General features: G+C 39.0%; 1 protein-coding gene across 3 annotated transcripts in view; it reads left to right on the top strand.

Moving 5' to 3' along the window:
* Positions 1–23,372, top strand: part of DACH1 (dachshund family transcription factor 1) — a 489,790-nt gene that overhangs the window by 422,508 nt on the left and 43,910 nt on the right. For all 3 annotated transcript variants that reach the window (XM_030566391.1, XM_030566381.1, XM_030566371.1), the window contains 3 exons: positions 7,577–7,722; positions 12,486–12,630; positions 13,086–13,154. In XM_030566391.1, coding sequence (XP_030422251.1) covers positions 7,577–7,597 — 21 coding nt within the window. In that variant the 3' untranslated portion in view covers positions 7,598–7,722; positions 12,486–12,630; positions 13,086–13,154. The remainder of the gene's footprint in view (positions 1–7,576; positions 7,723–12,485; positions 12,631–13,085; positions 13,155–23,372) is intronic.

Below are 23,372 nucleotides of genomic sequence, written 5' to 3'. Positions count from 1 at the left end.
GTCAGTAGAAATACAAAAGGGCAAAAGCCAGGCAGTATCTCTGCCAGAGTATACACTACTATGTGTCTCCTCCAGTCCTTTCCCCTGCTATTGCATAGCAGAAACTACTTCTATCTTTACACTGGAATAGTATCTATGGAGCAGCTCCATTGCCAGTCCATGGTGTGTGAGGGAGGATGCTTCTTTCTCTATAATCCACAGATGTACTGAGGAGAGGATGTTAGTTAAATGCACTTAAGAAGCAGCATAGTCCAGAAGACTGGGTCCAGGTCTAGGAGTCAGGAAATCTGGATTCAACTTCTGGGACTACCACTGATCGTTGTATGACCTGGGCAACTCATTTCACTATTAAAAGCAGCAAAGGAATCCTGTGGCACCTTATAGACTAGCAGACATTTTGGAGCATGAGCTTTTGTGGGTGAATACCCACTTCGTCAGGTGCCACAGGATTCTTTGCTGCTTTTACAGATCCAGACTAACACGGCTACCCCTCTGATACTCATTTCACTATTGTGCGTCAGTTTCCCAATCTGTAAATTGGGAATGATGATACTTACCCTCCTTGAGAGAGCCTGGAGATCTACGAATAAAAAGTGTTATTATATAAGAGCTAAGTGTTATTATTTGCACATGAATGATTTGAGTGTGCAGTTATGTGAAACATGGTATTTTTACTTTGGAGCCACCTACGCTTTAAAAGCTGAAAAAATATATTTCTATAATACAAGGTAAATATCTCTAACAAAGTTGCAAAGAATGAAAAGAATGCACTTTGTTTGTTTCACACTAAGACACACAGTAAGTAAAAATAGGAGCAAATAAATACAGAGGCTAAATATTCGAGTTGAGCACTGATGTCTTAGTAACTTTTTTTTTATAAATGTGTGTGCTTGATGTCTTTAGACAGCAAACTAATCAGTAAAACATTTAGTATCAACAATTTAGCTAATCTTGTGATCGAATATGAGAGTGTTGTACTACTGTATGATATATGACCAGGGGATTAATTTTCTGAGAGTATATTCAGATTTGTTTTTCAGAAAAGCAGAATTCAGATTATTTCACTTGTTGTTGTTGTTACCCATGATAGACTGGTACAAAAACCAGGAGCAGGCGCCAGGGTTTTGGCGCCCTAGGCGCAGGGCCAGCTCGCTGGTCCTGCAGCTTGGGTGGACCTCCCACAGGCATTCCTGCGGACGGTCCACTGGTCCCGCGGCTCCGGTGGACCTGCAGCAGGCGTGCCTGTGGACGCTCCACCGGAGCTGCGGGACCAGCGGACCGTCTGCAGGCATGCCTGCGGGAGGACCACCAGAGCAGTCTGCCACCCTCCCTAATCCTGTTGCCCTAGGCGACCACCTGGGTCGCCTAAATGGAAGTGCCAGCCCTAACAAAAACCCACAATGCAAAGAATCCAGACTTTTGTTCGTGTCTTTTTCAGTTCTGGGACCCTACTTTTTACCTCCAATCCCCACATTATATCAACAGCCTATTATCCTAAGAAGACTGGACATGACTTCTTTTGGATTTGATCAGTTCTCTCACACACCCCACGGGCAGAGGCACCCTCTCATTTTCTCCAGGCTTAATCACTGGTTACACTGTGTCCATGGTGGTGGAAAATATGCTAGCTGAAAACATATTTAAAAATAATTTCCTAGCCCAGCGATTATTGTATTGTAGACAAGAGTTTAGAGGCTAGGGAACTGAATCCAGGTCTTCTATATTACACTTAAAGAAACAGGCCAGCCCCCTGAGTTGATGTAAATCAGTGCAGCTCTACTGGCCCATAATTTTAAATTAATGCAAGGCAGGCCTACTCCATCAAAGCAGCCACTGAAGTTTGCCGACTTGTTTTTCCTGTTTCTCTAAATCTGCAGCTTATTTTAATCTTGTTTTTTGTTTTTAGTTCTAGCAAATACTTACAGAAACATAAATAAAATATTTAACTATATGCATCATTGTGGAGTAATAACAAAAACGTTACATTTTTCTTAGTGTTGTCTTCTTATAAATTACTTGCAAGTTTGTGCAGCACCTAGAACAAAAGGGTTCAGTTCTGAAGAGGACTGCTTTAATGCAAACAATAAATAGCTATAACAATAATAAAATAAACAATAACATGCTCCATTGCTCTAAGCACTGTACAAAGACATAGGAAGACATAATCCCTTCTACCTAACCTTCTTATTGCTTCAAACCCTTGTGAGTAATGCAGCCATCTCAAACTCATGCAAATGAAATGTTGATACCAGGCCATCATATAGGTCATATACATATATCTTCTCCCTATAACTCAAAGATCTTACTTTTTCATTTTAACAAGGAGTCCGGTGGCACCTTAAAGACTAACAGATTTATTTGGGCATAAGCTTGTTTTTTTTACCCACGAAAGTGTAGCCCAAATAAATCTGTTAGTCCTTAAAGTGCCACCGGACTCCTCATTGTTTTGTGGATACAGACTAACACGACTACCCCTCTGATACTGTTTCAGTTGTTTTCCGTGTTTCTATTCTTCGAGGGATCCCTCAACCATCCCAGAATGACTCTTTCCTCTTGTCCTTCCTCTCTGAGTTCCAATGTTAAGGATCATCAACAATAAATGAATACATCAGAAAAATCATTGGGTGCAGCTAAGCAACATTTGTTGCAGGATCGAGGATGGGGTGGGATAATATGATTTAACTCACTTCTGTACTCCCTTAATCCTGGAATCATAATTCACAGGCACCCTGGGTTCTATCCTAGCTCTGCCTTAATGAATCTTTTATTGTTTCACATTCAGGGATCACAGACATACCCCTACCCCTCCACCATATCTCCTACACCAGGGAATCCTCAGATGCCTACTGTGGGTAGCTTTCCTTCAGAAGCCATGCAAAGGGGCCAGTCGAAGGAGTGAGGATTATCCAAAGTATTACATAGACCATTACATTATTTTGATCTTTAAATGTGTAACCTCACTCCTCTGATGTACATCTTTCACATGAATCAAATACACCAGCTAAAGTACAGGAACATGATGCTTCTGCTGGTATTATACTCATAAAATTAATGCTGATGTTTAAATTTCTAATGGGTGCCAGAGTAACCATCCCATTGAAATGAATGGGGAAGTTCACTTCCTCTGTCATAGCTAATGTTTTTTCTCTTGGCGTATAGAAATAGGAAGACAGCTCTTCATCAGTTCACATTTAAACAGATACCTTCACAACCAAAAGTACTAGAACTATGTTTTGAAAGTTTAAATTAAGTGATGTGGCCGCACAGCGATGCTGTATTACAATATTGTAATAATCTTCAGTAATAGTAATATTATTTTGAGCTTTAGGGTCTGATCCTGCACCCCATATTTAGTCTTTTGATTGTAACCGTAGCATACAGTAGCACTCTTGTTAAGAATCCATTTTAAAAATGAGCAAAATGACTTTTAAATAGTCTCTTGATACAATTCAAATAGAAATCTACAAGAAGATTAACTCAGTTATGAAAACAAAATAAAAGACTAGCTAGAAACCTGGAAGTTTTCTGCACTGCAAATAAATATGAGTGAATACTGCAGAAAAATATTTGCAAGCATTACATCAAACAAAAGCCACAGCTTTGCTTCAGCAGTTTTGCAGCCCTTTTTATTTGCTTGTGCAAAATTCAAAGAGTGAAATTTTCCTTCCCAAGAATATAATAGAAAGGGAAAGTCACATATACTTGGGCAATGTGCATTTGCCAATGTTATTCATGCTGGAGTTATTCAAAGGAAGCTCCTTGGGGATCATCTATTGAAAGAGCACAGAAACAATGTCGTGTGTCTTAGGTTACTAATCAAAAGAGCAAATAGTGAATTACAAATAGTCAATACCCAAAGCTTAGTCATGTTGAATAGTTAGCAAGCAATCCAAAGGCAGATATATTTTGTAAATCATTCACCGGATAATATTTATTAATGAATAAACGTGTAAAAATCAAGGTCTGCTCATGGATAATTTGGCAGACTAAGAAAGGAGCAAAGTTCTTTGAATAAATTGTTCACTGTCTTCACCCATCCTCTGCTGCAATGACGTGTCAATATAAAGCCTCAGGTGCTCACACACCTCTATTCTCAGTGCCACAGTTAAGAATGGAGTATATGCTCTGACTTTATATTTCGATCATTTAGTGGGTTGTCTTGTGTTCTTGTGTAATTGTTTCGTATTTAATCCTAAGAAAGATATGTTACATAAAAACAGCAGATCTGAGTATAGATACAAAGAGCTTCTGCATGCTTTCAGTTTCCACTAAAGGATGTTATTTTTAAGAATATTAATTTTTGTTTAAGCCAGCTTCGGAATTGATACACAGTATTAGTGCTTTCTGAAAAACAATAATGGGTGATTTTGGCCTTATGGCTTAAGACTATGATCAAATATAGATGGGAACTGTAGCCTGTCCTTGCAAGATGATGTACTCAGTTGTCCGATAGGATCAGATTAGTTAGAAAAGGAAAGAAACCTAAACTAATAATTTTTGTTGAAGCATTTTTCTTGAAGAATTTATCACTGGGAAATATTTTTTAAAAATTAAACCAAATAGTGGCTTATAAATCACCACGGAGAAAAGCAATTCTTTGTGAACACTTAGTATTTTTACATTAAAGTTAGAAAATGTATTAACAGTGCCTAAAGGGGAATCATTATACTCTGTTAGAAGTCTTGCTCCAGTTTATCCTCATTACATCCATACTGTATTAAAACAAATATGGAACCTGAGCTTGTTGGCTGGCAATTATCATTATCCAACATCCATAATAACTGGCCTTCCCTAACAAAAAATATTTTCTTTAATTCATGTCTTACGTTGTACTGTATTTCACATATAATGACGGCAAATTGATATATTGTCAGACTAGAGGATTACCCATAGCAAATCCAAGGTGGACTATTGCATTTGTGTAGACTTTGCAAATGAACCATTGGGAGAATTGGTAGGATTTCACAAAACTCTGAAATTACTATTACAGTTGTTGGCTCCAAGGTGTTTTGATGATTTTAGATATTATTCTGATGAGTTGCCTTTCCCAGCCCCCTGCTGCATTGAATAAAGGCAGATATTGAATGTTTCCAGTATTTTTGCATTAAAACTATCATTGGCAGCAACAGCACTTCTGCATATGCATCAGTCTGGCTCCAGTGCAGATTTTTGTATACATTGACGCCTACTGATGTGGCCCTAATTTAACTTCTAAAAATGGAACTTAATTTTGTATAGCTTATAAGTAGTCCCTAGTGGGTCTTGGGCTTCAAAAAAAGCTAATGTTTTTCAGACTATCAGCAGCAATAGTAATGTGTTGCCATTAGATACATTAGCAGCAAGTGTAAAAAAAAACCAAAAAAAACAAAAACAAAAAGAGTTTGGGAGAGGTGTAATGCAGAAATTCAGTGGAAATGTAATATGCTCTTAGAGCTTCAGATTTTGCACAGGTTCTTAATATAAAATTACACACATCAGGATTACCATTTAGCATTATTCTCCATGTTTATTCATAATGATTGTTCATATTTAAAGAACACCAAATATTGTGTTTTGTCAGCAAGGACAAGATAGTGTAATAGTAATTTATTTTAAACTACTACTGATAATACAACCAATCAACACATTAAGTGGTGCCAACATTGGCATCTTGCTAATAATCTCTAGGCTGTGCACTGACAGTACATCTGTCAAAGATAAGTCACAAGAGCAATCAGAGTAGAAATTAGAATTTGGTTTCTTAGAATTAAATACAGCTTAAACTAAAGTTTTAATTGGGGTGATCTAAAAGGGCACTTGATGTAATGATCTCTTTCATTTGATACTATTATTTGTTCCTGATGAAGAAGAAACATGTACATGAATGTTGTCAATGGAGTAAAGATGGCAGTTGCCTTTAGCTGCTAGGTTTTATGTTAAACAAGATGAATTGTCACTGTGAGGAGAGGGTTGTCTGCACTTTAGAAATTCTTTGGCTATTTCTTTTGCATTCACGGGGAAAACTGTTGTATAATTTCACCTGGTTTGGGTTAGAGTGATTTGGGTGATTTGCGTGTTCTGGGCAGAGATAAATGGGAGGAGCTGAGAATATTCTAGATTTCAACTGTTTGCTGAAGTAAGAGGAGAACGTTGATTTAAAAAAACCACAAAACCTCTTGTTATTGCCTCATTTGAATTTCTTGTTGGTTCAGAAGTATCTTTCATGTGAAAACTGTTTTGGTTGTCTGAAGGTAAATGAATTCTTGTTTTAAAAAATTGGGAAAAAATTCCAGATATATGTTAAATATTAAAAATAAGACTCTGGAAGGGGCTATTATTACTATATTTATTTATTTAGTTTATTTATGTGTGTTTGTTTGTTTTTTTATTGTAAACTGTACTTAATTTTGAACATGTCTATGTAGTTTTATATTTAGTCCAATAGAGTTTTGTTTGGTAGCTTCCAAAATTAACAGCTGAATCTAATTATCTTGTAGATTATTTTTGAACAGTTTTAACTTCTTTTCAAGAGGACTATTACAACTTTTTAAACATATTTTACGCAATTTTGTTATCTTTGGGTGATAGGGATTCCTCAAAATGTGGTCTGCATAAACAAAATTTGTGTACACTATAACATAACATACATGCCTATAAAGTGCATCATGTTCCCTATCATGAGAACTTTACAATTGGAGGACCTCCCTTTAAGTGCTGAGCTTTCTCAACTCTTGCAGATTTCAGTGGGAGTTGAGTTGATAATACCATGAGGGAGTAGGCCCTGAATAGACAAGATATGAGACAACAGTTTAGGTAAGAGTGGGTATGAGGAGCATTAAGAAGAAAATGAGATGGACTGTTAAAATGAGTCTAAAAGAAGGATTTGAAGGAGGTCTTGATAGACTCTGACAATGGGAAAGCTAGTGGAACAAGCTTGCAGTTTGTCCTTTGCCTGACCAGGGAGCTGGCTGTTTGGGACAGGTACTATCTCTCACTATATGTCTGTAGAATGCCTAGTACAATCAGGACCTGATCTCAGCTGGGACCTCTGGGGCTATTTAAATACATATAATTATTAATTAATTAATAATAACAGTAATGAGCAGGGTGTCTGGGTGATGTGCTGCTTCATTACATCCCTACTAGAGCTCCAATCAGGTAGGCTTATATGGAGGTCATTGCAGAAATTAAAGAAGCCACTTTCTGGAAGAAAGCCCAAAGGGAATCCCAAACCCTCACTGTTGTGGGGTGACACCGTTGCATTTTAATCTTGAGGAAGAATAAATCTAGCTCTGTAACTTTATCAAGAGTTGTACACACAAAGGGATGTGTTGAGTGCCTTTGAAAATTTGGCCCCATGTGTTTTTACATATAGCTGTGTCCACCTGTTTGACTGTGTTTCAGTAAAAATGTGCTGCTGATAATAGGAAGGCTTATTAGGCTGTTACGTACACCGACATAACTGTGACCTGGCAGCAGGATTATTTATATTTAAAATCTCTTCTATCTAATCAAGAAAATACAACAGAAGTTAATTTATTATGTCCACTGTTTTATATTCCCAAACTTTGCAATGTTCAACTTTATCTTTGAACAGGGCCTATTAAGGTTGCCATAGACCATGCCAGAGCTCAAGAGAAACAAGTCCAACTGTAAAAGACGGAGCTGAGATGGAGTTGTTCAGGGAACGAGAACTGAGGGAAACTCTTGAAAAACAGCTGGCTGTGGAACAGAAAAACAGAGGTATTTTACAAATGCTCAGAGTTTTTTTATAAGCAGACATAATCTTTTTATAATATATTTATCCAAGAAAATTTAATTCTAATACAATATCTTGTTTGAGGAAAACTCTTCTTTTACCTCATTTATAGAGGAAGGTATGTGACTTGCCTGGGCTTTGAACTCAAGACCCTCCCGTTTTCAGCTCTTTCCTTGAATCCCTTTTGTTTCTACATATAATTAAGGTTTAAAACATTCATGTAATTATTAAAAGCACGAGAGTGATAATGAATAGATTTGTTGCTTGATATAAAATTGAGCTTTGAGAACTATCTTCATTACCAGGTTGGACACCCAGTTAATTCAAATTAATTGTTCCCAGAGCCAGGGCCTCTAGCTCCTGGCTCTGGGAAACTGCAGTTTTTAGCTCCACGTTCCCAAGCCTGTGAATCCCAATCAGATGTCATGGATGGACATGGGTGTTTTATTGCATACAGACATAACCCTAGACTTTAGAGCAAGAAGAGACCATCATGATAATCTATTCTAACCTCCTGCACATTGCAGGCTACAGTACCTCATCCAGCGCCTCCTGTCATAGGCCCATAACCGCTGCCTGAGTTACTGAAGTCTTCAAATCTTGATTTAAACTTCCAGTACAGAGAATCCACCCTTTACTATAGTTCAAACCAACAAGTGCCTTCCAGGTTGCAGAGGAAGGCAAAAAATCTCCAAGGTCTCTGCCAACCTGACCTGGAGGAAAATTCCTTGCTGATGTCAAATATGGCAATCAGTTAGACTCCAAGCATGTAGGCAAAACCTATCCACCAGATACCTGGGAAAGAATTTTATGTAGTAACTCAGAGTCCTCCCCCATCTCCAGTGATTGGTGATATTTGCTAATAGCAGTCGTGGATAGGCCGTATGCCATTGTAGGCAGTCTCATTATCCCATCCTTTCCATAAACTTACTAATTTCAGTCTTGAAGTCAGTTAGGTTTTTTATCCCATTGCTCCCTTTGGAAGGCTGTTCCAGAACTTTGGTCTTCTGATGGTTGGGAAACCTTTGTCTTATTTCAAGTTTAAACTATTGATGGCCAGTTTATATTCATTTGGTTCTTGTGTCAACATTGACCCTTAACTTAAATAACTCCTCTCCCTCCCTGGTGTTTATCCCTCTGATGTGTTTGTAGAAAGCAATCATGTCTCCCCTCATTTTCATTTGATCAGGCTAAGTGAGGCAAGCTCCTGAAGTCTCCTCTCATAAGGCAGGTTCTCCATTCCTCTGATCATCCTAGTAGCCCTTCTCTGTACCTGTTCCAGTTTGAATTAATCTTTCTTAAACATAGGAATCCAAAAATTCACACAGGTGTTCCAGATGAGGTCCTCACCAGTGACTTGTATAATGGTAAGAATACTTCCCTGTCTCTGATGGAAATGCCTCATCTGATGCATCCTAGGATTGCATTAGCCTTGTTCATGGCTGAATCACATTGGCAGAACCTAGTCATCCTGTTATGGACCAGTACCCCCAGCTCTTTCTCCTCCTCTGTCACTTGCAGCTGATAAAATAAGAAATCTCTGTGCAGCAGCTTGAACGGAAGACACTTGGATTCAAAGTCAGTAGTTTTGTACCTTGAGCTAAACTGAATCCCATTAATATCACTGTAATCTTATTTCATGCCTCTCTCCACTAGAGGGTGCAACTATAACACTATGAATTTCCCTTTTAAACAGAAGGAGAATAAATAATTGAAGGCAATAACTATTAATAATAATCATTAGTGTGCACAGAGTCTTCACTATGACTACTGAGTAGCATATTAATTCAATACAATTATACAACTATACAACTAATACTATATAGATCACTTTCTTTTAGTGGATCTCAAATATTTTTTACAAATGCTAGCCAGTTCTATGACTCATGACACCTCTGCAAGACAGATAATATATCTGTTTTACAGATAGGCCAAACTCATGCACAGCTGAGGGGTTAGTGATTCCTCTAAGTTAGATATTGAGGAAAATTACATGATAGTCCTGATTTTGTGCCAGGTAGTGAAAAAAAATGACCTGTATTGTCAGCATTGTGCACTGCATACTCTTTTACTTTGTAGCACTCTAATGACATTATTCCACCTGGTATAAGAAGCAGGACCTAAGGCTGAGGGGATATGATTGCTCTCTAGAAATACATCAAGGAGTAAACAACACTGAGAGTGAAAAACTACTTAAGCTGAAGGATGGTGTTTGTACAAGAACCAATGGGTATAAGCTGGTCATGAAAAAATTCAGGCTGGAATTTACAAGAAGGTTTCTCACCATCAGAAGGATGAGGTTCTAGAACAGCCTCCAACAGAAGTTGTGGAGGCAAACAACATAACTAGCTTTAAGATAGAATGAAACAGTTTTATAAGTGCACTTGTAGGATGGAGTTGCTTTTGATGGTAGGGTCTCGCTTGTTATATCTTATGTTTATATCTTATGTTTCTAAAGCTCAGGCTTCAGGGCTTCAAAACAGTCACCTAGAGAGGAATGGAAGGGATTTTTACCTCAGAGTGTATTCTGGGGAGTATTTTTGGTTTCCTTCCTTTGAAGCATTAGAGATGGCTACAGTTGAAGATGAGACTTTGGATATGGACAGCTAGGGTATTGATCATTCTCCCTTTCGGGTGCTTGGTTGGCTGGTTCTTGCTCGCATGGTCTGGGTCTAACTTATATGGGATCAGGAAGGAGTTTCCCCCCAGGTCAGATTGACAGTGACCTTGGGAGTTTTTTGCCTTCTTCTGTAGTGTGTGGGTGTGGGTCACTTGCCACGGTTATCTGGGTATATCTCACTTAAGCATTTCCCTGCTATTGCAGAAGCTTCAGGCACTGGTGAATGTTGGTCCTTCCTTTTCACTCCCTGTGACACATAATAGTTTAGTCTCCTGTGGGCTGCAATATTTGCCTAATTTCAGTTGTTGGGTTTAACATGTGGGTGCTGGGAGGTATTAGTGGCCTGTGATAGGCAGGAGGTCAGACTAGAGGATCTGGTGGTCCATTCTGGCCTTAAATTCTATTTCTGTATGATGTATGGGATTTGGGACTTAATTGTGGTACACAGTAAAGCCAAAAAAAAATCAAGGGAGGGCCCCATTTTTCTGTATCCATCTGTTGTCTCTTGTCTTATACTTAGTTTCTGTCCCAAAGAGCTTGCAATCTATCTTTTTGCTCTGTCTAGCACAATGGAATCCTGTTCCATGATGGGGGCTCCTAGGCACTATAGTATACAGATAATAGTAATAATAATAATTAAGAATTAATATGTAAGAGAAGGAGTGGCCTTACATTCTGCTGTAAGAGGAACAGAACGGAGAGGAGAGAAGAACAAGGGAGATCATTTTAAGAACACATTCTTGCATTAGAGACATTTAAAAACTGTAGACTTTTCTGCTATTAGTTTTCCATGTAAGCAATTGTCCTTTCTGAAAAGAAGTTGCACAGACATTTGTGGAATCATTAATGGGAGGGGAGAAGGTCCACAAGACAATCTCTCTAGTATGATACAAGTAAAAGCTATGGAATATAAATAGATGTTCCCTGTCATGTACAGCTCATATCCCTTTATATGAATCCCTATTTTTTCTGATCTTCAGTGTTAGGCAGCCTCCTCCAATGTCTGTCTATTGTTGATTGAGTTAACGTGACAGAAATCTATGTTTACTTTATTCCAACTGATCTAAATATTGCTGGTGTCTCTGGGAACATCAGTTAACTGAGCTGCTACTGTATATAATACAGTGATGCAGTTTTCTTGTCTTGTTTTCTGTACCCTTTCCTTCTAATTTGTATGTTGTCCAGGTTAGTGACTCCTCTGGGTGTAGTGTTTGATCAGGTAGTAAACTAGGATAATATCTCTTTTATGAGAACTACACATAAGACTTTGCTAATTCTGTCTCTGTCTGCTATGGTCACATCTACAGTGTGTCAGCCATGATGTTTGCTTCTCATTTATTAAAGGCACTTGCAAACTATTTATAATGAAAATATTAAAACCATGAAATACTCAAGATGTATTTCGCTCAGATTTTGTATATCATAAGATGATAAAATCTATTCTCATTGATTAGTGGTATATACTAAAACTGTTCCGTGTAGTTGATGCTGCACAAGATATATGTGTTGCAGAACTGTTCACAACTTCTTCAGAAGTTTGTTGTAGCTTGGACTGGTAAACAGCACTCATTGCACCTTACACTGCTACACCAGGGACCCTCAGTTTCTGGAATCAGGCTCCCTGAGTTCTGTAGCACACTGTTTTAAACTCTGTGAATGTGAGCTGATTAGAAACATTTAGAAAATGAGGATTTTAATCAATTCTATGTAAAGTGTTGATCGTGTGGTACTTTAAGGCCTAATTCTCCTAAGCCCATCACATGCAGATCTCCAGCTGAAGGGATATCTGGGTGCGGAGGGCTCCAGGATTGGGATCTTAAAGTTTAATTTCATAGTACCTTTTATTTTTTTAATGTTTTTCCATACATTTCAAACAGTTAACCAATTTTCACTTCACTGCAGAATCCAGTGCTGACATGCAACAAGATCAGGGTGCTTTTCCTGCAGAATTTAGGGTTAGTGTATTATACACCCTCTTTCTTCCTAGTAATTAGCGGTGTGGCATCAGTGGTAAGGGAGGAGCAGATGATAGGACCCAGCTATATATTTTTAGGAACCCATAATAGTAGTAATGTGTTAGCCAAAATCTCAGAACCAAATGTGAATGCACTGATTTTTCCTTCCCAGCAATAATTCAGAAAAGGTTAAAGAAAGGAAAGAAGGCAAAGAGGAAATTGCAGGAGGCGCTTGAATTTGAGGACTAAGCGGCGGGAACAAGCAGAACAAACATTGAAACAGGCAACTTCAACAGATAGTCTCAGGGCCCTAAATGGTAAGAATTCAACTTTTTGCTTCTCTGTAATTAACCCTCTATTCATAGTGCTGAAATAAGTTGTTATATTTCTCAGTTATTTTTGTGGTGCAGTGGGCCCAAAACTCCCTTTTGCCTTCCTCCATTTAATTGCTTCTCTAGTTATTGTGATGCTTTTTTTGTACAGTATGTATGAGCAAATATTACTTCACTGGAGGGAATGCCCAAACTAGAACAATTTACATTATTAGCTTGAGAAGTCAATTTCTTTGTTTTCTCCTTGCTTAAAAATCTATTCCTCATTAATCTTCTCAGTCTAAAAAAAATTATCCTGGACTCCAGTCATTGTTCAACATTAAAAAAAAGAAGTGACAAAGGTTGATTGTATTGTAATTCAGCATTGGAGCAACAGGCTGTAAAAAAGGCTATAGGAGTCAAATGAAATATGTGTCAGTCTTACCTTTCTGTGCTTCTAGACTCTCTGACCCCAGAGATAGAAGCTGACCGCAGCGGGGGCCGAACAGATGCTGAAAGGACAATACAAGGTAGGCATTTGCAAAAGGCTATAAATCTAGATCTTACTATATGAGTTTTTCCTCCGCTTTAGCCTGTTATTCAAGCATGTAGCCTACCATCTGGGCCACATCAAAACAAGTTCAAACAAGGTCAAGTTCATCTTGCTTGTTTATAAGAGTGAATTCATTTTGTGCTGATAGATTTTCTTTAAATTAACAGGTCAATTCTGTTTATATAAAGTGAGTGAAGAGGAATAATTAATTTGAAACTATGCTGGGTTGAATCTTAGCCACACTGAATGCATTTTTTGGAATGTGTATAGTCACGTCTGGGATAATAATGTTTCTTAAGGTATATTTGAACACTCTGAGCCTTTTAACCATACCAATGAAAACCTGGATTAACCTATGGGTAATATTCAAGGTGTGCTGAAAACTTCATAGCTAATATTCTGTGGCAGTTACTGCAAAGTGTGTTTCAATAAGCTACTCTAAACATTAACAATAAATAAAACTGTGTATTCCCCTCTTGGATTTTTCATTTGCCAAATGTTCCATATCCCATTATTTGCATTTTAATAAAATGAATCTGCTGAGTAGATTTATACTTGGAATACTAAAGGGAGTCATATTACTTCCTCTGTGGAGCTAAATATATATATTGCAAACAGCAAGATATTAGTAAAGAACAAATTCTGAAGGTAGCATTTATGTTATAATGTCATCTATAATCAGTAAGCTAACTCTACCAACATGAATACTAAACAACAGAAATAGCATTTGTTTTCAATTGTAAATGAAGGTGGATTTTTCAAAGGCAAGCCTAAAATGATTAGCTGCAGTAATCTCTCTCTCAGTTGCCTTTATTTTGCATTTTTAAGTCAATCATCGTAACTGTATCATTTGACATCTTTTTGTCTGTTTCTTAATCACTTTTTCTAACCCCTAAAGGGTTGTGGCAAACTTGCCACAAAGAAGGCATTGGAAATATATTCAAAAGTCAAGAAAGCTTAAATTAATACAACAAGTTCAAACATATGTAAAACAGACAGGAAGTCCTTACAGAAATGTTTATGAATATTACACAAAAAAAATGTTAAAAGTTATGGTTGCAAAGTCAAGCACTCAAAAGTTAGGAAATGCCACAGTGAAAGTTGCATGTGCATGTTAAATTGGGCCCTATTGTGTGTATTCATTATGATACATCTTTAACATGATCAAAATCTGTATTTTCCATTGAACTTTGCCTCATTCAGTGCACAGAATGGAGAGTTCTTACTCAACGACCAGGTAATCAATATTTTATGTTACTCTCATTTTGCAACATGTGACCCCATATCTTATTTACTGCACATTATTCAAAACCTGTTGTGGAGACAGAATTGTTCATTTCCTCATGAGGCTTCTCTGTCATGCTCATCAATATAGTATCTGAGTGCTTCATAGATTTATACGCACAACTCCCCTGTGAGAGGAAGGGGTTATAGTATCCCCGTTATAGAGATGGAGAGCTGAGGAACAGAAAGTTTTAGGCTCTGTCTATACCAGTGATAGGCAACCTATGGCACGTGTGCCGAAGGCGGCACATGAGCTGATTTTCAGTGGCACTCACACTGCCCAGATCCTAGCCACCGGTCCGGGAGGCTCTGCATTTTAATTTAATTTTAAATGAAGCTTCTAAACATTTTGAAACCTTATTTACTTTACATACAACAATAGTTTAGTTATATATTATAGAATTCTAGAAAGAGACCTTCCAAAAAGGTTAAATGTATTGCTGGCACACAAAACCTTAAATTAGAGTGAATAAATGAAGACTCAGCACACCACTTCTGAAAGGTTGCCGACCCCTGGTCTATACTATACTAGCTTATGTCAGAATAACTTGTGTCACTCAGGGGAGTGAATAAATCATCCCTCAGAGTGACATAAGTTACTGATGTAAGCACAGGTGTGGACAGTGCTATGTCCTCAAGAGAGCTTCTCTTGCCAACATAGCTTCTGCCACTCACGGAGGCTGAAGTAGGTAAGTGGACGGGAGAGCTCTCTCCTATCAGCTTAGAGAGTCTATATTAGAGAGTTTACAGCAGCACAGCTGTATTGGTACAGCTGAACCCCTGTAAACTCTAGTGTAGCTGTAGCCTAAGCGTACACTAGATTTGGGTGCCCAGTTTGAGACAATGGTGTCTGATTTTTAGAGTACTCCAGTTTTTCTTAGCACTTTATCTGTTCAAAGCTCAGCTTCCATTCACTTGAGGTGTAGCTGTGAGCGCTCAGCCCAAAAGTACCATGTTGGGCATGCATAAAATGAAGAACATATAATTAATGGCCACCTGTGAATAGTTTAGTTTAAGAGCCTTGTCAACATTATGTAGGAACTCCGTGGCAGATGCAGGGATAGAAACCTATTCTCCAGGGTGGCATTCATTTTTTTTTTAATTAGGAGACCATCCTTTTTCTTTCAACAATTCCCTATCACTTTCTAACTTCTGCAATAAATGAGGCTGAGGTCCTACAAATAACAGCCTGCTTTAGTACAGAACATTGACTCTTCCCCAGAACACTGTCTATCCTGTGGACTGAATGAAGGAGTCCCATGAGAAAACTAATATGTGATCATGTAATAAAAGACTGTACTATAATGCATACACTTAATTCTGGCATTTCCTAACTTTTGAGTACTTGAGTTTGCACCCTTAACATTAATTTAAATGGTGGAAGGAGAAGGTAGGTTTACGTGTAATCTCCTAGGCTTTTAAAAAAGCAAATTGAAACAACAGAAATTCCATCATGTGGCATCATATTAGCACTCACATGGTCCATCAGCAGGGTTGGAACCTTCAGATCCACCGCTAATTGAGCTAGCTGATAGTAGTAGTAGGTTGTCATCATCTATGTGGACCTACCACAAGAGAAGAATGAAACGCGCACTTTGCCACTAGGTTTCACAGATATTTACTGACCACAGAGGAATGTTGAGAGTCAGGAATTTTGGATTCAATCAGGGTGGATTGATTTAAATCAAAGTGATTTAAATCACCAGTTTTAATCAAAATGTAAATTAACATGTAGGAAACTTTGATTTAAATAATAGATTTTAGTAATTTTTTGCATTTATACATTTAGTTTTATTCATAATGAAAGGTTGGTTTACAACCATTAAAACATGTTGATTTGCTCTAAATATAGTGTTCTGGAATCAATGAACCTATGAATTTTGCAGTACATTTGATGCTTCTTTTGTTAACCAGAAGGATACACTATATCTATATACATTTATTTAAGCAATTATATAGCTTAACATACAATGATTCAGATTCTTAGTCACATTTTTAGTTATTTTAGAAAATGGCAAATGATGTATTTCTTATTTACTAGATGAAGGTTATTTTTTGTGGTTTGTGTCAAGCTCTATTTGGATGGAAATTCAAAATCAATTAAAATGCCCTAAAACAGCATTTAAAATGTATTTATTAAATAAAACTAGCTTAAATATGCTGTAACCATAAAGAAAAAAGTTTTGTAAAAAGTTTATCAGAACATATTTGGAATTTAAAACTAACTGATTTCTTAAACAAAGGAAAAACTATCTGTAGTTACAAAAAGAACAGGAGTACTTGTGGCACCTTAGAGACAAGTACTCCTGTTCTTTTTGCGGACACAGACTAACACGGCTGCTACTCTGATATCTGTAGTTAGTGAACTGAATTAATTATTTCTAGTCACCATGTCCTTCAAGATTTTAGAACCTAGTTTTTACTAGTAGATTGGAAGACGAAAACAAGCTTTCCTGATTTTTCAACTTCCACTTGGTTTTAACTTTGAACTAGGTGTAGTTGAACTGAACTAGTAGAATAAACTGAAATGAAAAAAAAATCTCTCTTTACATGCAAAAGAGGGTTCTGCTATCAAAACCTGACTTAGCATTTCAACAAACTCTAGTTCTAGGTACTTAGCCAATAACTACCATTAGTTCAGTGATCAGACTTTCTTTAAAACATGGCAGCAATTATGTAATACTTAATAGTATTTTTGTATTTAATTTCAATTATTTTAGGATAATGAATAGTTTAGGTCTTAACATAGATTGCAATGTTCAAATTTAATTTTAAATGCATTTATTTTTAAAAATGCATATTTAACTTACATTTAAAAAATCTGATTTAAATAGTCTGATTTTTTTAATTAATCAATTATTATTTGTTTAAAAATTATTGGTTTGTGTTCCCCCTGGATTCAGTTCCAGGTTCTGGAGGGGAATTTTCTCTAGTGGTCACAGAGACATCTGCCCTGTTCCCATTGGCTGCAGAGCCTGGGGAGGGCACTGAGGCCATGGGCCTACCTGGCCCACCACTGCCCAGCTTGAAGCAGGTGCTCTGGTGGTGACAGGGATAGGAAGACGGCACGGGTGGGGCATTGCATTGGGAGGGCCCCAGCTGCACTCTGTGGTAAGAGACAATGGGCTGCACAGGGGACGTGTTAGCCCTGTGGGACAGGAGCCATTGTGGGGTGAGTACAGGCCCCTTGGGGCCTCCTTCCCCCTGGGGGCAGGACCCAACTCCCACCACCACCCATCTGACCCCCTACACACTTTAAATGACACTCTGCAGCCCTTTCCTGTTCCCCTGATGCTTGACCCCTTTTCCCCATATCCCCTCTAGCTCATTTTGCCAGTCCTATCTCTCCCTGCCCCAGCTCCTCATCCCAGTCTTCCTTCTCCCTCCATATCCAGTCTCCTTCACCAGCCAATCACAATCTATTTCCTCCCACACCCAGGCTCCTTTTCCCAGTCTCCAGGTCCATCCATTCCTAGTTCTCCTGCCCTGGATCCTCTCCTGATCTCAGTCTCAGCGCCCCGCCTCCATCTGGTTCTTAGTCTGATATCTGGATATCTCCTCCCTGCATTGGCTCCCAGTCTCCCTCCTGTGCCTTTCTGACCCCATTTTCCACCCCATCCCACCTCTAAGTCCCAGCGTCCCTTGCTCAGCCATTCCCAGTATCCACCCATCTTATGTTTCCCCAGTACCAATCTTCCCCACGGGCTTCTTGTCCCAATCTACTTCCTCTGTCCCTCTTCCTTCCACCCCTATCCCAGTCCAGCTCTTGGTAGTATGGATGTACAATTGCCTATTTACCAACAACCATTAATTTTTCTAATTTTCAATATTGAATATGCTGAGTAGCAAACAAAACAGGGTTCTATGGGGAGCGAGAATAAATTAATACAAATTTTGAAATATCTAGTGCAGTTTTAGAAAAGTTTAGGCAAGAACTTAGCAAAAAATAAAAATAAGTTAAATATAAATAAAATCATTGCTGCTTATTCTAAAATAAGTTGGCAGTTAATTGTATCCTAATAAAATGATATTGTCAACTTAAGAATCACATTTAAAACCTGATTTATTTTTACCTTGCCATTGTTGTGATTACTTTAACTGGGAGAGAGATCAGTTCATTTGTCCACAATCCTTTTCACTGTTGGCCCTATATAGACTTTTAGTCAGTTTCACACTGTTGTTTATATGGGTCTTTTACATAACAACAGGGGAAAGAAAAAAAGCATTTTAAAAAACAGGAAAATGTGAATGTAAAACACACAAAAATTGAAAGAAGAAATTAAAAGCAGGTATAGTACTTAACACCTCCTTTTAATTCACTTTTTAGTTTTTTGTCTAGATTTCACTAAGGACTGAAATCTATGGGCCTCAAACACACACATGTATTTCCTAATGACACACAGTCCATATAAACTTTTTTTTTTTAACACTGGGTGTCAACACTGGTTTTATGTATTTTTCTTCCTTGTTCTTGATTTTTAACAATAATAAAGCAGGTTATCCTCTTCTCCATACATATGTAGGTTCACTAGATACCTATGCCTAGCTCCCAACCAGGTCTCCCAAGATTCCCTCATCCCACACAAAAGGTACTATACAGAGAAATGTTTAACTTTATATACTGTTCTGTTACCAGGCCCTTTTGTTAAACAAGAAAACAATGACATTTACTGACTCCCTTATTTTTTGTTCTTCCTCAGAAATCTCTCTCTTCACTCCACTTTCTTTCCTCTCTGCTGGCTCTTTTCCCTCTAATGCATCTGTTACCCTTATAAATCTCTCCTTTCCCAACTTTCTTTCCCCCCAGCCTTTTCCTCCACTCCATCCAGCTCACACATAGCTCCTCCCAGTTCTCTTTCCTCATCCTTTTCAATACACGTTATCTAAACCTGTTCCCTGTTAACTCTCGCCCCCTTCTGTTCACTTTCATGCCCTTTTTGTCTCACATGCTCTGGTTACCAATCCCCCAGCCTGTTCCCATTATTTGTCCTCTCTTCCAAACCTTTCCTGCTTTTTTTAAGCTTTCCTCACTTGCCTCCTGCCCTTGAGGCTCCCTTCTTTCTCTTGCCTTTCCCATTTTCTACTGCCTCCATCAATTCATTTGTTCTCAGTTCATCCTTTCCATTTGCAGATGTGATACTCAATGAAGATCCTCTGCCTTCTCAACCACTTCTCTGCCAACAATCCATCGTCTTTACCCTGGTGTCCCATAATCTCAGGCCCGTGATTTCCCTGGCCTCTCCAGCTACCCCATTCCATTTCCTGAGTCCCTCCTTGGCCCTCTGCTCATCCCCATGGCTTCCTTGTGTCAATTATTCTTTCGGTCTAACCTCTCTTCCATAATTTCAGCTTCTGATGCCAGCATGCTCCAGTCCCTCTTCTGGCTGCCAGTCTCTTCATTGCTCCATTTCCTGTTTCTGCAGCAAACTGATCTTCTGCCCCCTAGCAGAACAATTCTCTACCTTCTAGTGAATCTTCTGCCTCCCATCAAGCATACCTATCCTCTTCCTCCTCTCATCCCCTAAACCAGAGTAATCCTGTGTTTCCCCAATCCTTTCCAGCAAACCAATCTCCTCTGTCTCCCTTCATTCAGGTTCTCTAACATATCTGCAGGCTGATTTTCTGACCATGGGTGAAGAGATGCTAGAAATGGTTCCCAACTACACTCTGACCCTGTGTAAGAAGGGAAGCTATCCTGTGCACGGAGTTCCCATCCAGATCTGGGCTCACCAGAGCATCTATCCCGCTCCCCGTGAACCCACAGCAGGGTTCACATTGCCTGTCTGGGAAACTAGCTGAGTCTTCCTCCCACAGGAAGCCAGTGGGGGGCAGTGCTGAGCAGTTGCAGCAGAGCAGAAAAAGCAGCTCCAACTCAGCACGTTCCATAGTCACACAAGCAAGTAGTGCTCTCAGGGCTATGGGTCAGGCAGTACCTCCTACCACCTCTCTGTTGTGATGAGCTTAGTGCTGAGCGACACCTTTGCTAGGAGATGATTGATATTTGTAAGTAACATGCATAAGGGACCACACTGTGATTTTAAGCCACAGCTGGTAGTAGGGGTGGCATGAGATGGATGAGCCCAGCAGGAAATATAAGAGCAACGTACATGGTCGATCTACTCTTAGGTAGGCACAATACTATTCAGAGCACCGAGAGGTTATGGCTCCTGGTACACCCTTTGTTCAGATGTGTCATGTGTTTCTCGCCAGCTCTGGGCCCACTGGGGTTTTGAGTAACACCACCAGTATGAGAGGCTCATAGGAGGCTCATAGGACCATGTCCGGCCCCTTTGTGGAGGCACAAGGCAGAAGTTTCCTGTGAGTGCCCATGCAAAGCCCATGAAGAGTAGTGTCCATGAAGAGTAGTGTCCATCATCTGACAGAACTAATATGTTGGTGATTTAACTGTGCATATTCCAGGTACTTAATACATGCACTTTGCTGTTTAAATATTGGGCAGATTTTTAGGGCACAGGCTTTGCAAGCAGCTGCCACTAACATTAATGGGAATCATTTAGATAAGTCCTTAGCAGCTGCCACTAACATTAATGGGAATCATTTAGATAAGTCCTTAGTCTCTTGACTGAAACCATAACCTGAATTGTTTTCTGAAATCATCTGAAACTCTTTTAATCTATTATTAAACAATGGAAATGAGTGCAATAATCTCAGTAATGAGGCATTTATGTTTGATTCTTTTGCAAGATACTTGTCATGTTTTGAAAGTACACTTCTGAGATACCTGCGTATTTTAAAAAAAGACCTGTGGTTGTTATATGCACCACATGCACATAATTGTATTTATGATGTAAAAATTTTGACCAGGCATTTCTCAATACTTTACGGCATTTATTATGACAAATATAAACCATGTTCAAAGAATATTTTTAAGGTCACAAAGTCAAGCATTCAAAGTTAGAAATGCCAGAGTTAAGGATGTCCATACAACCTTAATTCAGTCCCCTTGTGCAAAGGGATTTTGATGTAGCCTTTAATTGACTGATCCCATACTATTATTTCCACAGAAACATGGCCTCATGCAGTGCACAGGATGGACAGTTCTCACTTAATGAGCAACTATTCAGTATTTTGCTTTATACTCATTATTCACTGTGTGGCTCTGTGCTTTATTTATTAACAGAAAAAATAATATCTACCTCTTACATAGCAATTTTTATCAGAAGGTCTCAAAGTGTTTTACAAAGGAGGTAAGTATTATTATCTCTGTGTGTTTGGGTTTTTTTGTTTTTTTGTTTTGGTTTTTTTTGTTTACACAGGATGACCTTAATTCTAGCAATTCCCAACCTTTGAGCGTTTGAATTTGCAACCTTAATAATCTTTTAACATAGTTCTATGTGTATAAATTCCTAGGTTTTTAAAAAGGAAGACTGAAAAAACAGAAGTGTCATCATGTGGCATCATACTGACACTCGCATGGCTCATCAGCAGAGCTGGAACCTTTAGATCCACAACTCAGACCTGTGTCACTTTAACTAATAAAGTAATGGATAGGAATAGTAGATTGTTATCCTCTATGTGGACCAGCAGTAGAGGAGACAAGAGGCACATTTTGCCAAAGGGTTTCACAGATAATTTGCTGACAGAAAAGGAATGGTGAGACTCTGGAAACCTGGATTCCATTCCAGGCTCTAGGGGAGAGTATGTCCTAATGGTCAGCGACTCTTCTCCCCTCAAGCTTGAACCCTTCTGCCACATTCCCTTCAAACAATCCAGTCCCTAGTCCTGTCTCTTCCTCACCACTGACTCCTTGTCTCAGTCCCATTCTCCTTGCCTACCCACTCCCTGGTCTCCACTTCTCAGGCTTCTTATCCCACCTCAGTCTCAGCTGGATTCTCCCTCCACCCCACGGCCCAAGTCTTGTTTGTCTCAGTGTCTTTGCCCAGCCATACCAGTTCTCACCACACACCTTAGCTCCTTGTTAGATTTGTCTCTTTCTCCCTCAAACCTCTATTCATTCTTAGTCCCATTTTCCTTGATAAGTTAGTTCCAGTCTCCTGCCTCTCCCCAGCTCCTTGTTCCATCACAGTGGTCACCCCTAAATTTCCCTCAACGCTCCCAATCACCTTGTCCAGATTGTCCCAGCTCTTTTCCCCTCCCAGCATCAGTCTCCTTATGCAGCTAGTCTTAGTCTCTACCCCAAATCTCGTCCCAGCTTGTCTCCTGCCCTCCTGTTTAGTCTCACCGACTCCTTATTTCAGTGTACTCCTTCCCCTTCCCCCTTCTCCAGCTTTTTCTCCTCTGCATTCAATCAGAGAGCTTCTTGTTCATTGAGAGCACAGGAGAGATTGGTTCCTTCTCGAAGTTCCAGTGCCTGTCCCCAACTCAGCCTATCCAGCTGGGAATAGCCATTACAGGGAAAGTCTGTCTTTGCCCATTAGCCCTACACTGAGGCATGCATAAGTCACTCTGTAGGGAGAGTTCATATGCAGTGTGGTCACCATGTAGGAGCTGAAAGAGATGCTCATTTGCTCTGTAGGGATGACCCTTGTAAAGTTTGGTCAACACTAGGAGCTATGAGGGGTTCGAGCTTGGTAAGTGGTGATGATATCTGCGGATATTTTAACTCCTGACATCTAATAAGTCTTTGCTGAGCATTGATTTTTCGAGGCTTATAACTTGACCAAATTTGGTGGATTTTCACAGAGACAGCAAGAGACACATTCCTGACACAAAGGCCTCCCCCTGCCAAATTTCAAGTCCCAAAGCAAGGGGGGCACTAAGGCTATTCAAAGAAAAGGTAATCAGAATTTTAATATGGCCAAGACAATGTATTTTCCCTATCTTAGAAATGAGCTGAACCATTTGGCTGGAATTTATATAAAATCAATCAGTCAGTCAGTCAGTCAGCCTGAGTCAGACATTCAGCATAGAAGATTTCAGCCCAATTGAG

Source organism: Gopherus evgoodei, chromosome 1, assembly GCF_007399415.2.
Source record: "Gopherus evgoodei ecotype Sinaloan lineage chromosome 1, rGopEvg1_v1.p, whole genome shotgun sequence".
NCBI classification, from domain to species: Eukaryota; Metazoa; Chordata; order Testudines; family Testudinidae; genus Gopherus; species Gopherus evgoodei.
The sequence above is the reverse complement of the archived record's forward strand: the minus strand, read 5'-3'. Positions and strand labels throughout refer to the sequence as shown.